The following is a 12,277-nucleotide window of genomic DNA, read 5'->3' on the forward strand; positions in this document are numbered from 1 at the left end:
CCAATGGAATTTCCCATTGGGAACCTGCTAGCACTAAGTTGCTAACTGGTTAGCAAGATGCGTCCGACAAACCGGCCACAACACAATCCTGACAAATCACATTCACTTTATTCGCTCGTAAAGTCGGGCACCACTCGGGAGAATTCAGAAATGCAACGGTTGGAACGGCTGCTTCCCTACGACTTTAAGGGTCATTGTTGGCCTGGCTGACCTGGAGAGATATTTTGTTCCCCTGCGTAGCAACAGGGGTTGACATGGTAATGGGAAGGAATCAAAGTCGAATGGTTTGTTTTTTAACTTTTAGGAAAGACTATGACCTGGATGAATGAGAATCTCCACCAGCATCATCAGCATAACTATAAAAAACCTATACCGCAAACTTTAATAACTTCATCAAGTAGAAGCAGGGTAAGGAGAACTGGGCCCAGCACAGAACCCTGAGGTACCCCATAACTAACTGTAGTTTTGGGCTAATGGTTAGAGCAGAGCTCTGAGAAGGGTGCAAGTACCTGGTTACCTCACAGCCTTACAGCAAAAAATCTAAATCTTGATAAGTATTTTTTTCTTAAAATAAGTGCATTTGTTCTTGAATACAGGATATAAAAGAGACATCTTGCCAATGGAACAAGACGATTTAGATTTAAAATAAGAAAACACAATTGCATTGTCTTATTTCAAGTGAATATTATCTAATTATGTTATTTTAAGAGTAAAAATGCTCATTCCATTGGCAAACTATCTCATTTACCTACTTAAATTAAGGGTAAATACACCTAATTTAATTTTTTTTTTTTTACTTATTTCTAGATCGTAGGTCTCTTAGCATGACCTTTAACCCCACACTGCTCCCAAGGCGCCGCACGATGGCAGCCCACGGCTCTCCAAGAGGATGGCCTAAATGCAGAGGTAAATTTCCAAAGTGAGAGATCAATAAAGTTCAATAATTATTATTATTTCTTGAATACAGACGGCCGACTTTCTAAAAGAAATAAGAGGATTTAAATAGATTTAATGATTACTTTTTGATAAGGCTTTTTGAAGATGACTAAATGTTTTGATGGAGCAACAGGGTAACAGATTTATTTGCTAAGCAGAGACTACAATATTTCTATCAGGATATCGGTCCAACAGGAAGTCTGGAGGAAAAAGTTGACGCAGCTCTAAAGCAGCATAAGATGTAACAAAATATTCAGGTTTGAGAATCTACATCCTGATACGACTCGATCTGAGAAGTTATTTTTCCCCCTTTAGAAGCTCTGAGGACGGTGACGTCTCTGCAGCAGCTCTCCTCTCACCTTGTACATGTCCTTCAGGACCAGGATGATGAGTTCAAACGCAGCTCCGACTTTCAAAGGCATCTTGTACAGGATCTCCTCCCTCCCCCAGCGTTCCTTCTCCAGCGTGTTGCAGACGACGCGCGACTTTTTCAGTCTGGGGTTGAAGTGAAACGCGACGTCGGCCCTCGGCTTCACGCTGCTGCCGCAGGTGAAATCTATCTGGAACCTGAGAGAAAATCACTAAGTTGAAGAGACTAGAGTCTTTATATGGGGTAAAACATTTATAACTTTTATAGTCTCCTGTGAAATCCACCTGAATCTATAAAAACAGGATTTTCACCTTTCTGCACCAGTTGGTACTGAACCCTGCATCAGCACCATCTCCCCCGGCAGCAAACCGCCCAGGATGGTCCCGGCAAAAGGGATCGACTGTGGAGGAAAACAGAAAAGTGAGGAAAGGGGGAAACTTTTGGCTTCCTGAGAACCGTCTTCATAGAAACGCACAGAGACGTTCTCTCTACTAAAAGGTCTTCACTTCCCTGCTATAAAAACTTCCTCTGTTTTCTGTTTTTGTTGCTAAACAGCTCTCTTTATAAAAACGCTCTTAGCTAGAAACACAATGAGAGGAGGCTTAAGAATCCCCACAGACTGCTGGAAGAGCCAAATCCACATGACAGCCATATTTGGAAGGTAATGCTGCTTTATGAGCTCACGGGACAAACAGCTGATTTACAGCATTCCTACACCGGTGTTCTGTCAGACCAGCATACCCCGTCAGACCAGCATACCCACGGTCAATATGCATGTGCAAGACATAAGATTTGTGTTTATTTCTTTAGTTCTGTATGAAAAATAGACTTTAAACTACCTCAACAGGCGTATATCCCTTTAGACATGTACAAAAAGGAAAAAAAAATAAGGTCAGATCACCATACACTTTAAAAAAACAACCAAAAGTCTTGCAATTGTTTTTTTTTTTTTGTACAGGACTAAAGGAATACACTCCCACTGAGGTAGTTTAAAGTTAAATTTTTGTACAAAACTAAAGGAAAAAAAATAAAAGGATAAATTAGTATAATTGACTATGGGTATGCTGGGTTGACCTTCCTGTCATTCATCTGTTTCTGAAGCCTTAGATAGTGTAGGACCAATGGGAGGGTTTCTAGGACCCAGAGAGAAGGAATAATAATGTATTATAGCTGAAATATTTATCAGGGTAAATGATTACTGAAAGAATAGATGGCTGCAGCCCTGAAGAGGAGATGCAGGAGCAGGCTCGGACTGGGAACGATTTTCAATCTCAATTTTCGATCAAAAACAATAGAAGCACAGTCAAAAGCGTGCGTCTCAAATGGGAAACACAATACGAATAAACATTGTGGATTAACTGACCCATCTTCAAGCATCACACGACAACCATCATGTATGGTTTACTGGCTTTGGTTATTAATACGGACGCAACAGTGACTACTGCTGCGTAACGTCCACACTCATCACATCAGCAGGGTTGAAAGACGTCACTGACTCACGTTTTCCAGTTCATAAACCGCCTGGATATATTAAATCTCGCCCAATTTGACCCAAAGTCTTAGGCCTTAAATCTAAAGAAAAACATTTTTTACCCATAGACGGCCATCTTGAACTGCCAGATTGGGAAACATCCCAACCTGGCAACAACGACGGGAAACATTAGCCTCTAGATGCAAAACGCCATCATTCACCGCAACATATTTTTGCAAAATATTCAAACACAAATTCGCCAAATATAAGAGAAAAATCATAGTTTGGTTTAAAGAAAGCATTTTAGTTTTGTTATAATTTAGTTTGTTGCAAGGAGTTTACAGTTTAAAGAAATAGAAAATTCCACCAGATGCCAACCTTCACAAGGATGTGCATGACAAAGAGGGGTATATATACTGCATGCATCATTTAGGGAGTTAGCATTGGATTACTACTTCAGCTCCTTCAGTTATTTACTGTCACAGGTAGGAGCTTCATCCGGGTATGATTTAGGGAGGGTCGGCCCTCGCACACTGAAATTAGGACGGGCCCACCAGGCAAATGCCCGCTATCATTTACTGGAGTGAGAGAGGAGGAACAGGCAGAGATGGCAGGTTTTTTTCTGTTACCTTAAAAACTAGGAGCCATATTGGTACCCGGATGAAGGTTCAAAGGTTATTTTGAGGTTATAATCTATTCAAAGGATAATAATAATTACAAAGTTAACTGATTTTTAAATAAAATATCAGTTTAATTTGGGGAAACAGTCAGAATTCTGACTTTAATCTGAGAATTGTGGATCTTAATGTAGATGGACACCGTGAAGGAAGAGATGTGGAGCTCTCAGCTTCACTGACAAAGATCTGAGATGTTTGGGAGGAACAGCAACACATTGGTGGAAAATTACAGAATTAGGCGACTTTTTAGGTGCCTGAGGGTCCCCGGTGAAGCCATTTTATTAATGGAAGAGCAGAAGGAGATTAAAACTAGAGAGCTAGTTTAGTCTCTAAAACAGACATGGCTACAGCTTGATGCTAACATGTTTGTTAGCTGTCAAAATTATGAGATTTAAGTTAGAATTATGAATTTTTTTCTCTTATTATACTGAAATAAAATAAAAAAAATTAGTTAACTTTTTTAAATTTTTCAGTGGCTCTCATCATCCGTAGATTACATCTTTTTATTGGGAAATAAAAAGCCTTTAGATCTATAATCTATAATTGAGTTTATTGAAAAGCCAGAACAGAAACTCTTCACATCTAGACTAGATGGTTCTTTACTAAAAGCCAAATCAGTCAGACTGAGATTCATAAACTTTTGATTCACTCAAAGCTATAGAAACTAATTATTTATATTAAGAATTATTGATTTTCGATTTCTGAAGCAAACTGAAGTCTGAATTATTAGTAATAAATTGACGTCACATTTTATTTCTGTATTAATCCGCCCAAATAAAGGTATTGTTAGAGATGGCGCTCATGTAACTTTAGTTTTTAATTTAAAAATTACAATAAATCCGAAATATCGCTTTAAACTTGTTTCTGTGTGACGCCCATGGACACATGCTAAGCTAACATGCTAACACACAAATGGTCGATTGAAGAAGTAAAACCAATGAAAGTTTATCTTTTAAGGTTAATTTGGGTCAAAAATATCAATGGAAGATAAAGTTAACATCTTACCGGGTTGGAAAACACTTGTCTCGGGTTAGAAATCGACATTCTGACGCAGATGAAATAAACTAATCGGTAACCTTCGGCTCTTTGTTTACTTCCTCATGTGACGACAGACCACGTGACTAAGAAACTGCAACGCAGCTAAAACCGTGCTGCGTTTAAGGGCAGTCGGATATTTTACGAGGATGTCGATATTTATATTGTAATTGTAGTTTATATAAATTAAGGTTAATATTAGACCTTTAGCTCCAAGCCGCTTTATTTCCCCCCACCTGCCTACCCCCCCCCATAGGGTGCTTGCAGTACAAGATTAAGAATTTTAAATGTCTTATGTATATTGACTGTTCTAAACCAGAGGGAAGTAGACAGCACCCTGTTGTACTTCATAATCAACAGGAGAGCTTAAATGTTCTCTTGAAGAGAATGAAGCATCTCTCTTCCTTCCTGTTTATATAAATTTAACCAGTGAGGAAAGTGTTAGAAAAGCTGATGTGATGAAGAGTTGAGACATTATCCTTCACATGTGAATGTGTTTTATTTAAAAAAAGATATATACAATCTAAAAATGCAAAAAATAAAACAAACAACAGAATCCATAAATGTTCATTTATGAAGGTTTGTTTCTGTGCAAATTCCCCTGACCCAGACAGTTCAGGTGTAACATGAGGTTTGTTTTTCCATGGCAACATCAGGTAAGCTGCAGCTCTCCGATTTGCCAGTGCCATCAATCTGGTTGGATCCTGTGAAATGAAGCTCATTGTGGAGCCTTCAGATGTTCCCAGGTCCAACCTGGAGGTTCAGAAGTCGGCGTCCAGTCTGAAGGTGTTGTCTGTGGGACCCGACATGACGCCCATCCTCTGGTACTCTCCAACGCGCTTCTCAAAGAAGTTGGTCTTTCCCTCCAGAGAGATGTTCTCCATGAAGTCGAAGGGGTTCTCCACCCTGTAGATCTGCAGAGAAACGGGACAGGAGGTGAGATTTAGACTAATCTGAACAGAACCTTTCTAGGATCCTTCATTCTATGACCAAGAGGCTGCAGGCGTGTTCAGACAGGCGTCTGTGTCGCTCTGCTGCCGATCCTGACAGAACCACATGTTCCTGATCAGTTCCTGCAGCAGAGCTCAGCCCCCATCATTGGCTGAGGTCCGTACCCCTGCGCGGATCATCACCACACCCCCTGCGACCACCAGAACCCCCCCAGCTCCGGTTGTGTCCGTACCTTGGAGAAGCCGAGCTCCAGCAGCAGCCTGTCGGCCACAAACTCGATGTACTGCTTCATCATGTCGCAGTTCATCCCGATCAGCTTGACGGGCAGAGCTTCCGTCAGGAACTCCTGCACAGAAACACAAGTTCTGGTCAAACATGGCGGAACCAGAGAGCCCAGCGGCAGGAGGAAGCAGAACAGCGGCCGCCGCCCCACCTGCTCGATCGCCACGGCGTCCTTTATGATCTTGGTGACGGTTTCTTCCGACGGTTTGTTGACCAGATGCTTGAACATGAGACAGGCGAAGTCGCAGTGCAGACCCTGAACGCATCACAGAGACAGTTAGAGCTGAACCAACCAGAACCGGACGGGTCGTGCAGAACGGCGCGGGCGGTCAGTCACCTCGTCTCTGCTGATGAGCTCGTTGCTGAAGGTCAGGCCAGGCATCAGGCCGCGTTTCTTCAGCCAGAAGATGGCGGCAAAGGAGCCAGAGAAGAAGATTCCCTCCACTGCGGCGAACGCCACCACACGCTCTCCTGAGAAATCAGACACCTGGTCAGCATCATCACCATCGTCAACGGCAGCGCTATGATGTCAGAGGGCGGGTGGGGTTACCGTAGTAGGCGTTCTTGTTGCCGATCCAGTTGATGGCCCAGTCGGCCTTCTTCTTCACACACGGCAGAGTCTCGACGGCGTTGAACAGGTATTCCCTGAGGATCATTGAACACACCGTCAGAGAAGGCGGAGCCAGAGAGAGCTCCCAGTCAGCCCAGTTAGAGCAGCTCACCTCTCACTGGGATCCTTGATGTAGGTGTCGATCAGCAGGCTGTACATCTCTGAGTGGATGTTCTCCATGGCGATCTGGAAACCATAGAAACACCTGGCCTCTGTCACCTGCACCTCCTGGGTGAAGCGCTCCACCTGGTGGTCAAAAGAGGGAACAACCATGAGGAAAAGGGGTCCAGGATGGAGCCGCCTTCTAAAACACAAGCTGCTGGTTCCTCACCAGGTTCTCGTTGACGATGCCGTCGCTGGCGGCGAAGAACGCCAAAACGTGAGAGATAAAATAACGCTCCTCTGATTTCAGAGACTCCCAGTGCTGCAGGTCTTTGGACAGATCCACCTGGACAGAAGCAGACAGAGTTAACAAACTCAAAGCTCTTTAGTTAGCACGGAGGTGGCAGCATCATGCAATGGATTTATTGCATCAACACGCCGAGGTGAACATCAGCTACGATATTTAAATCGAATGATAACATCTTAGCTGCAGAGGGGATGATAATCCTTAAAATATCCATTAAAAAGCTGCAGTCTGCGATTAGATGATTTACCTCCTCGGCCGTCCAGAAGGAAGCCTCCGCCTTCTTGTACATCTGCCAGATGTCGTGGTACTGGATGGGGAAGATGACGAAGCGCCGAGGGTTCTCCTTCAGCAGAGGCTCTTCCTCCGAGCTGCTCTTCTTAACATCTGTGGGCTGCAGAAGAAATATTTGACAATGTTTGATCTGTCAGAATTCACCCATGGTCATATAAAGGAGTGAGAATTTAAAAATTATGCCTTACATGTTCATTAAAAAACAAAAAAGGAAGTGAGAGCACACATTACAAATAAGGTCCACCCACAGTGGCAGTTCTAGAGGGCAAGGGTGGGGCCAACAGTTGGTCATGGAGGCCCAGAACCCAGCAACACAGAAGAGGATAAAAGAAGCTTTGCTGCTTGATTAAAGGGAACTTTGTGTCCTGACATAATTAATCAGTTAGTCTCTTCCATCATTGCATCATCATCTATATTAACTCGGTGTGCTAAAAAGTCAGCCATTCCAAAAAAGTAAAAAAATCAAATTCTGAAGATGCTTCTCTTCCCATCCAGGAAGCTTTTTCAGTTCAAAATGTCAGAAATAGAGTTGAGTTCCATGCTTTATACAGCAACCTAACAAAGCCTTGTTTTTGTTTAGTTGGACTACTTTATAAAACCTTTAATTAAATGCTATTTCGGACATTTTGAATTGAAAAGGTTTCCTGGATGGGAAGAAAAACGTCTTCAAACTTGGAAACAAAGTCCAGTGGATTATTTAAATTTCTTGTCTTGACTATTAACTGGATGACTAAGAACCTCCACGAGCATATTAACTCAGTATTAAACTGCATCTTATCTAAAAAGGTAAAAAAAAATATCAAAATATCTGCAATATCTTTTAAATGAAGGAGTATATCTGCTCCTAAATTAATCTAATTAGACTTCATGCACTTGAAATAAGATAAAAACCTTCCATAACCAAATAAAGCTCATTAGGTTGCTTTAAAGTCAACTTTGAGGTTTTGTTTTCTACAAACCAATGATGAAGACAGTGAATGCAACCATTGAAGGATCGCTGCAGTGAGCAGCTGCTGATCGCAGCCTGTTGGCGCCACTTCCTCCACTTTTAGGCGCCACAATCAGCGGCTCTCCCTCCGCTTAAAACCCTCCACCGTCCCGCTAACATTAGGAAACCCTGACCGGCACTTTTTTCCAGAACTCACCGAGGATTCACTGAAGATCTTCCGGGCGGTTTTGGACGCCAGAACCCGGGTGCCGTTCAGGCTCGGAGGCTGAATAGAAACAAATAAAACAAGTTAAAATGTTGGAAAAGGAACAGGCGGGTTATTTTATATAGTAATGGTGTTTCCAGGTGGAGGTGGAGGAATTTCTTACCGTGTTTTCTTTGTCCAGACTCAGGTCGCTCATCTGGCCGCTGAGATTCTGCTGGTTCTTCACAGAGAGAGGGGAGCGCGCGGACAGCATCGTCACTGCTTCGGTTTCACACAAAAACGAACGAGAAAGAGAAAAAACAAGGAAATAAAAACCTGAGAAAAAAGGCTAAAAGACCAGAAAGCTACACTAAAAGCAGCAGAGACAGACGGAGAGCGAAGAATGAAGCTCCTTCTATCTTTTGCTCTCCTTTTATTGGAACCTTCCCGCTAGAACTGACTGGCCAATAGCAGCAGATCACGTGACCACCCTTTTAACAACTCAGCCAATCACAGCCGCTTCCTGCTCCACCATTGTGCGGGAGATTCAAACCTGAAAAGTTACGAAACTGCTAAATAATTGATGTTATAAAACTATTTAACGGGCGCTTATGAAACATCGAAAATTTAAATTGAATTTTTATTTTATATTAAAAACTATATCTACTGGAATCATAATGTCAAAGTATGTTTTTTCAACAAACATAGATTCTTAAATGCAAACTGCATTTTTATTCACCATAAAATTACTATAAACAATCTTTTAAGCAATTAAAACCAACAGTTGTATTAATGTCCTCTAATAAGAGGTTAAAAACTCACATATATATTATAAGGGAAGCGTTGTGGGGTTGAAAAGGGATTATATATTCTATTATTACAGCTGTGTTAAAAAAAAAAGATTTGCGTTGAAAAGGACAACCTGACATATAAAACACCGATGCATGTCAACCTCGATATGTGATAAGTTTATATAATAGTGAGATTTGCTTTATTTTGCTCTTTTTTTAAGTGTTTTTGTTCAGCTGCCGCGCTTTTTCCTTTGTTTATGTCGTCAAAAGGGATCGTCAACGATGCTGTTAGCGCGAAAATTGGTTTTATTCAGAAAAAAACATATAACTCATTAAAAAACACCAGTTACGTAATGTTTTTTTAATCATTTAATCAGTTGATTTAGCTTGAAACCGGTAAATGTCTTACAATGAAATGAGACGTTCCATAAATTAATCGATTTTGTTAATGATTAGTTTGACAAACAAAGGTTTGGATGATGAATAGTTTTATATTTATTGACTATGTTGGAGTGCGGATGCTTTTACCTTCCATTAAACTCGGTTTTCGGGCTTGAATCAAACCTTTTATAAGGATTTTCCCTCTAAAACTTCCAGATGTTAAATCCCTCTTCCCTCGCAGCTGACAGGGGGCGGTCTGCCTGGCAACTGTATCCAGGTTACCGCCCGGGGCGGCCGCCTATTGGCTGCTTTGGAGGAACGTTTGCCACCTAGCGGCCTGGAGGAGTGCTACTCTGTTCAGATGGCCTCTGTACAAGAGGGAAATGTTTATTTTATACTAAACGTTTTTCCTCATTTGCATTAAAAATAGTTACAAGCGCAGCAGATATATTTTTAATCTTGTCTGAAAAAAAAAACAAATCCATCTTCAACTTCTATAAAAAAAACAAAAAAAACAAAGGAACCCCATGAGTGTCATAAAAACCAGGGAACTGTTTTAAAATTATCTTTAAATTATGATTCTAAGGGAAGTAAAAAAAAAATTAATGATCAGAAGACCTCAAATGTTTTATTTGAAATTGTAGAGAAAGTAATTTACTGCTGTCCTACATGTTTTACTATATATATTTATTTATTGAAGCAGCTTTTAGACGTTTGCTTTCAGAAAAGTTTAAATATAAATAAGTAACTTAATTGAATTAATAAGCCTAATTAATCAAATAAATTTAAATATAAAAATCTACATGATAACTAGTATATTTCAACATTAGCTTATCAGAAAGATAATGGAAACAAACTAAATAGGAAGAAGGTTAAAAGGCTTTACAGGTTAGCCTGTCATCAAACAGGTGTGAATGAAAATCACTTCTATTTAAATGTAGATGAATAATGTTTGAAAGGCTCCAGTTTTTCACTGGAAGTTTAGTTTTTATGTTCTTTTATTTCAAAAACATCATCCGCGACAAACGAGCTGTGAAGAGATGAATATCTATGAGAACGACTTTCAGAATAAAAGCACAGAGTGGTTTCATTTAATGCAGGGATGACATCATCCGTATAAAAACTGACATTGTGTGGCAGTGAGGCTGGCCTCCATCAGCTCCACAGAAACAATCCAACACAGAAGAAGGAAATCAGTGTTTTATCTTTTTTCTTTTGGTGCAGCGTCTCATCAGCACTGAAGTAGCTTATTCTGGTATCAAAGTTCTATGTTTGATAAATTCCTCAAAGAGGAGGAAGATGAAGGTAGAGAGGAGGGAGGTCCAGCTTTGGTCCTGGAGCAGTTCCTCCTCGGAGTCAGACTGCTTCACCTGAATTTGTTGAAATCTGAGCTCAAAAACCTGAAACCAAACAAACCGAACCGTAAAGAAGCAGCGACAATCCTCCAGCTTCTCCACATTCTGTCGCATCAAAACCTTCAGCGTTTTATCGGGATGTTATGCAACAGACCAACAGAAAGTAGGAAGCGGGAGAAAATTTGTTTTTTTGTTTAAAATCTGAAAAGTGTGGCTTGCTTTTGTGTTCAGCTGAACTGAGTCAAAAGCTCTTCTGACTGCAGGGCTTCTGGAGACTTAAAGATCTAAATTAATATATTAAAATAGTTGGATGTGTGTATATATATTTATATTATATAAAACTGTAACTGGAGCGTGTAACAAAAGTAATTTCCCTCTGGGATTATTAAAGTATTTCTGATTCTAACTTTCAAAAGTTCTGAATATGACCGAACTTTTCCTATATGTCGCCTGAATTTTCTCCATCCAACTTCCCATCAACTCTCCCCATACCATGATGCTGCCACTACCATGTTTAAAGGTATGTTTAAGAGTGTTAATGTTGCACATTTTGCAGGTTTTATCTGAATCAAATCTGCCATAAACTAAAATAAAACAAAAACAAAAATTTCTTCCCACTTTGACTTCCTGCCGGTCAGTCATAGGAAAACAGTGAAGTATTGACTTGTGATGTTTGATGGGTGCAAACTTTGGCACGACGCTGCAGACTTTAGAACCTGGTTAAAAAAAAGCCCTACTAGATGTAATAAAATCACCAACGTCTGGTTTGTTTCTGTTCGTAACGTTCCTGAAGGCATCAGACGGAGCTGAGTTTCACCAGTCCTCGGACCGAGTCTTCATGCAGAGCGTCCTGAGTGACGGGGTCGTACAGGACGGGTGGGGCAGGGTGCTGTAGGTGTATGTGGGCGTGGCAGGGCAGGGCGCCCTGCGGCGTGCCGCACGGCGTCTCCTCGGGGCTGGTGAAGTGGTGTTGGTGGTGCTGGAGGTGATGCAGGTGAAGATGATGGTGGCAGTGGGAGTCGACGGCGGCATCCCTGAATGTCAGGACGTCTCCGGCGCAGGACGGCAGAGACGGCTGCGTCGGGGCCAGGTAGGAGCAGGGACCCCCTGGTGTGGGGGTCTTGGCAGGCAGAGGGGCCAGAACGACGGGGTCGCTGTGGAGCAGGGGCGTGGCCGCAGCCTGCAGGACGAACTTGGTGCTCTGGATGCACTGGTCCTGGTCACACTGAGGGATCAGGAGGGGAGGGGTTACACTGGGAGTAATGGGAAACCCCCGCCCCCCCACCTCTACCTACCATGTGACTGTGCAGCTGTGTGGAGGCGTAGCCGCCGCCGCCGCTGGACCCGTTGGACTGAGACACGGTCTGTGGAGTGTCAGCCTGGATCAGACCCCTCCTGTCAATCAAACTGAAACACAGACAGGGAGACAAGTCATCCACCCATCCATCCATCAATCATCCATCCATCCATCCATCAATCATCCATCCATCATCCATCCATCCATCCATCCATCCATCATCCGTCCATCCATCCATCCATCCATCCATCCATCATCCGTCCATCCATCCATCCATCCATCCATCCA

The 12,277-nt window shown here is 42.0% G+C and overlaps 3 protein-coding genes across 3 annotated transcripts in view; all 3 read right to left on the reverse strand.

The window, feature by feature from the left end:
* LOC107089593 (galectin-8-like) overlaps positions 1-4,581 on the reverse strand; it is a 9,737-nt gene extending 5,156 nt beyond the window's left edge. Inside the window, exons 1-3 of the mRNA XM_015382476.1 lie at positions 4,460-4,581; positions 1,618-1,706; positions 1,296-1,503 (exon numbers count right to left, since the gene is read on the reverse strand). Coding sequence (XP_015237962.1) covers positions 1,296-1,503; positions 1,618-1,706; positions 4,460-4,498 — 336 coding nt within the window. The 5' untranslated portion in view covers positions 4,499-4,581. The remainder of the gene's footprint in view (positions 1-1,295; positions 1,504-1,617; positions 1,707-4,459) is intronic.
* A 459-nt stretch (positions 4,582-5,040) lies between these two features.
* Positions 5,041-8,608, reverse strand: LOC107089572 (ribonucleoside-diphosphate reductase subunit M2). Its single transcript, XM_015382453.1, has 10 exons — positions 8,350-8,608; positions 8,178-8,246; positions 6,989-7,132; positions 6,664-6,780; positions 6,445-6,578; positions 6,273-6,367; positions 6,060-6,193; positions 5,874-5,978; positions 5,673-5,786; positions 5,041-5,403 (listed from the first exon to the last, which is right to left on the reverse strand). Exons 1-10 carry the CDS (start codon positions 8,437-8,439, stop codon positions 5,251-5,253), a joined length of 1,155 nt encoding a protein of 384 aa, XP_015237939.1. The 5' UTR covers positions 8,440-8,608; the 3' UTR covers positions 5,041-5,250.
* A 1,749-nt stretch (positions 8,609-10,357) lies between these two features.
* LOC107089588 (probable palmitoyltransferase ZDHHC14) overlaps positions 10,358-12,277 on the reverse strand; it is a 13,281-nt gene continuing 11,361 nt past the window's right edge. The window contains exons 4-5 of the mRNA XM_015382472.1: positions 11,988-12,099; positions 10,358-11,917 (exon numbers count right to left, since the gene is read on the reverse strand). Coding sequence (XP_015237958.1) covers positions 11,489-11,917; positions 11,988-12,099 — 541 coding nt within the window. The 3' untranslated portion in view covers positions 10,358-11,488. The remainder of the gene's footprint in view (positions 11,918-11,987; positions 12,100-12,277) is intronic.

This window comes from Cyprinodon variegatus, unplaced genomic scaffold (assembly GCF_000732505.1).
Source record: "Cyprinodon variegatus isolate N-32 unplaced genomic scaffold, C_variegatus-1.0 Scaffold257, whole genome shotgun sequence".
Classification (NCBI taxonomy): Eukaryota; Metazoa; Chordata; class Actinopteri; order Cyprinodontiformes; family Cyprinodontidae; genus Cyprinodon; species Cyprinodon variegatus.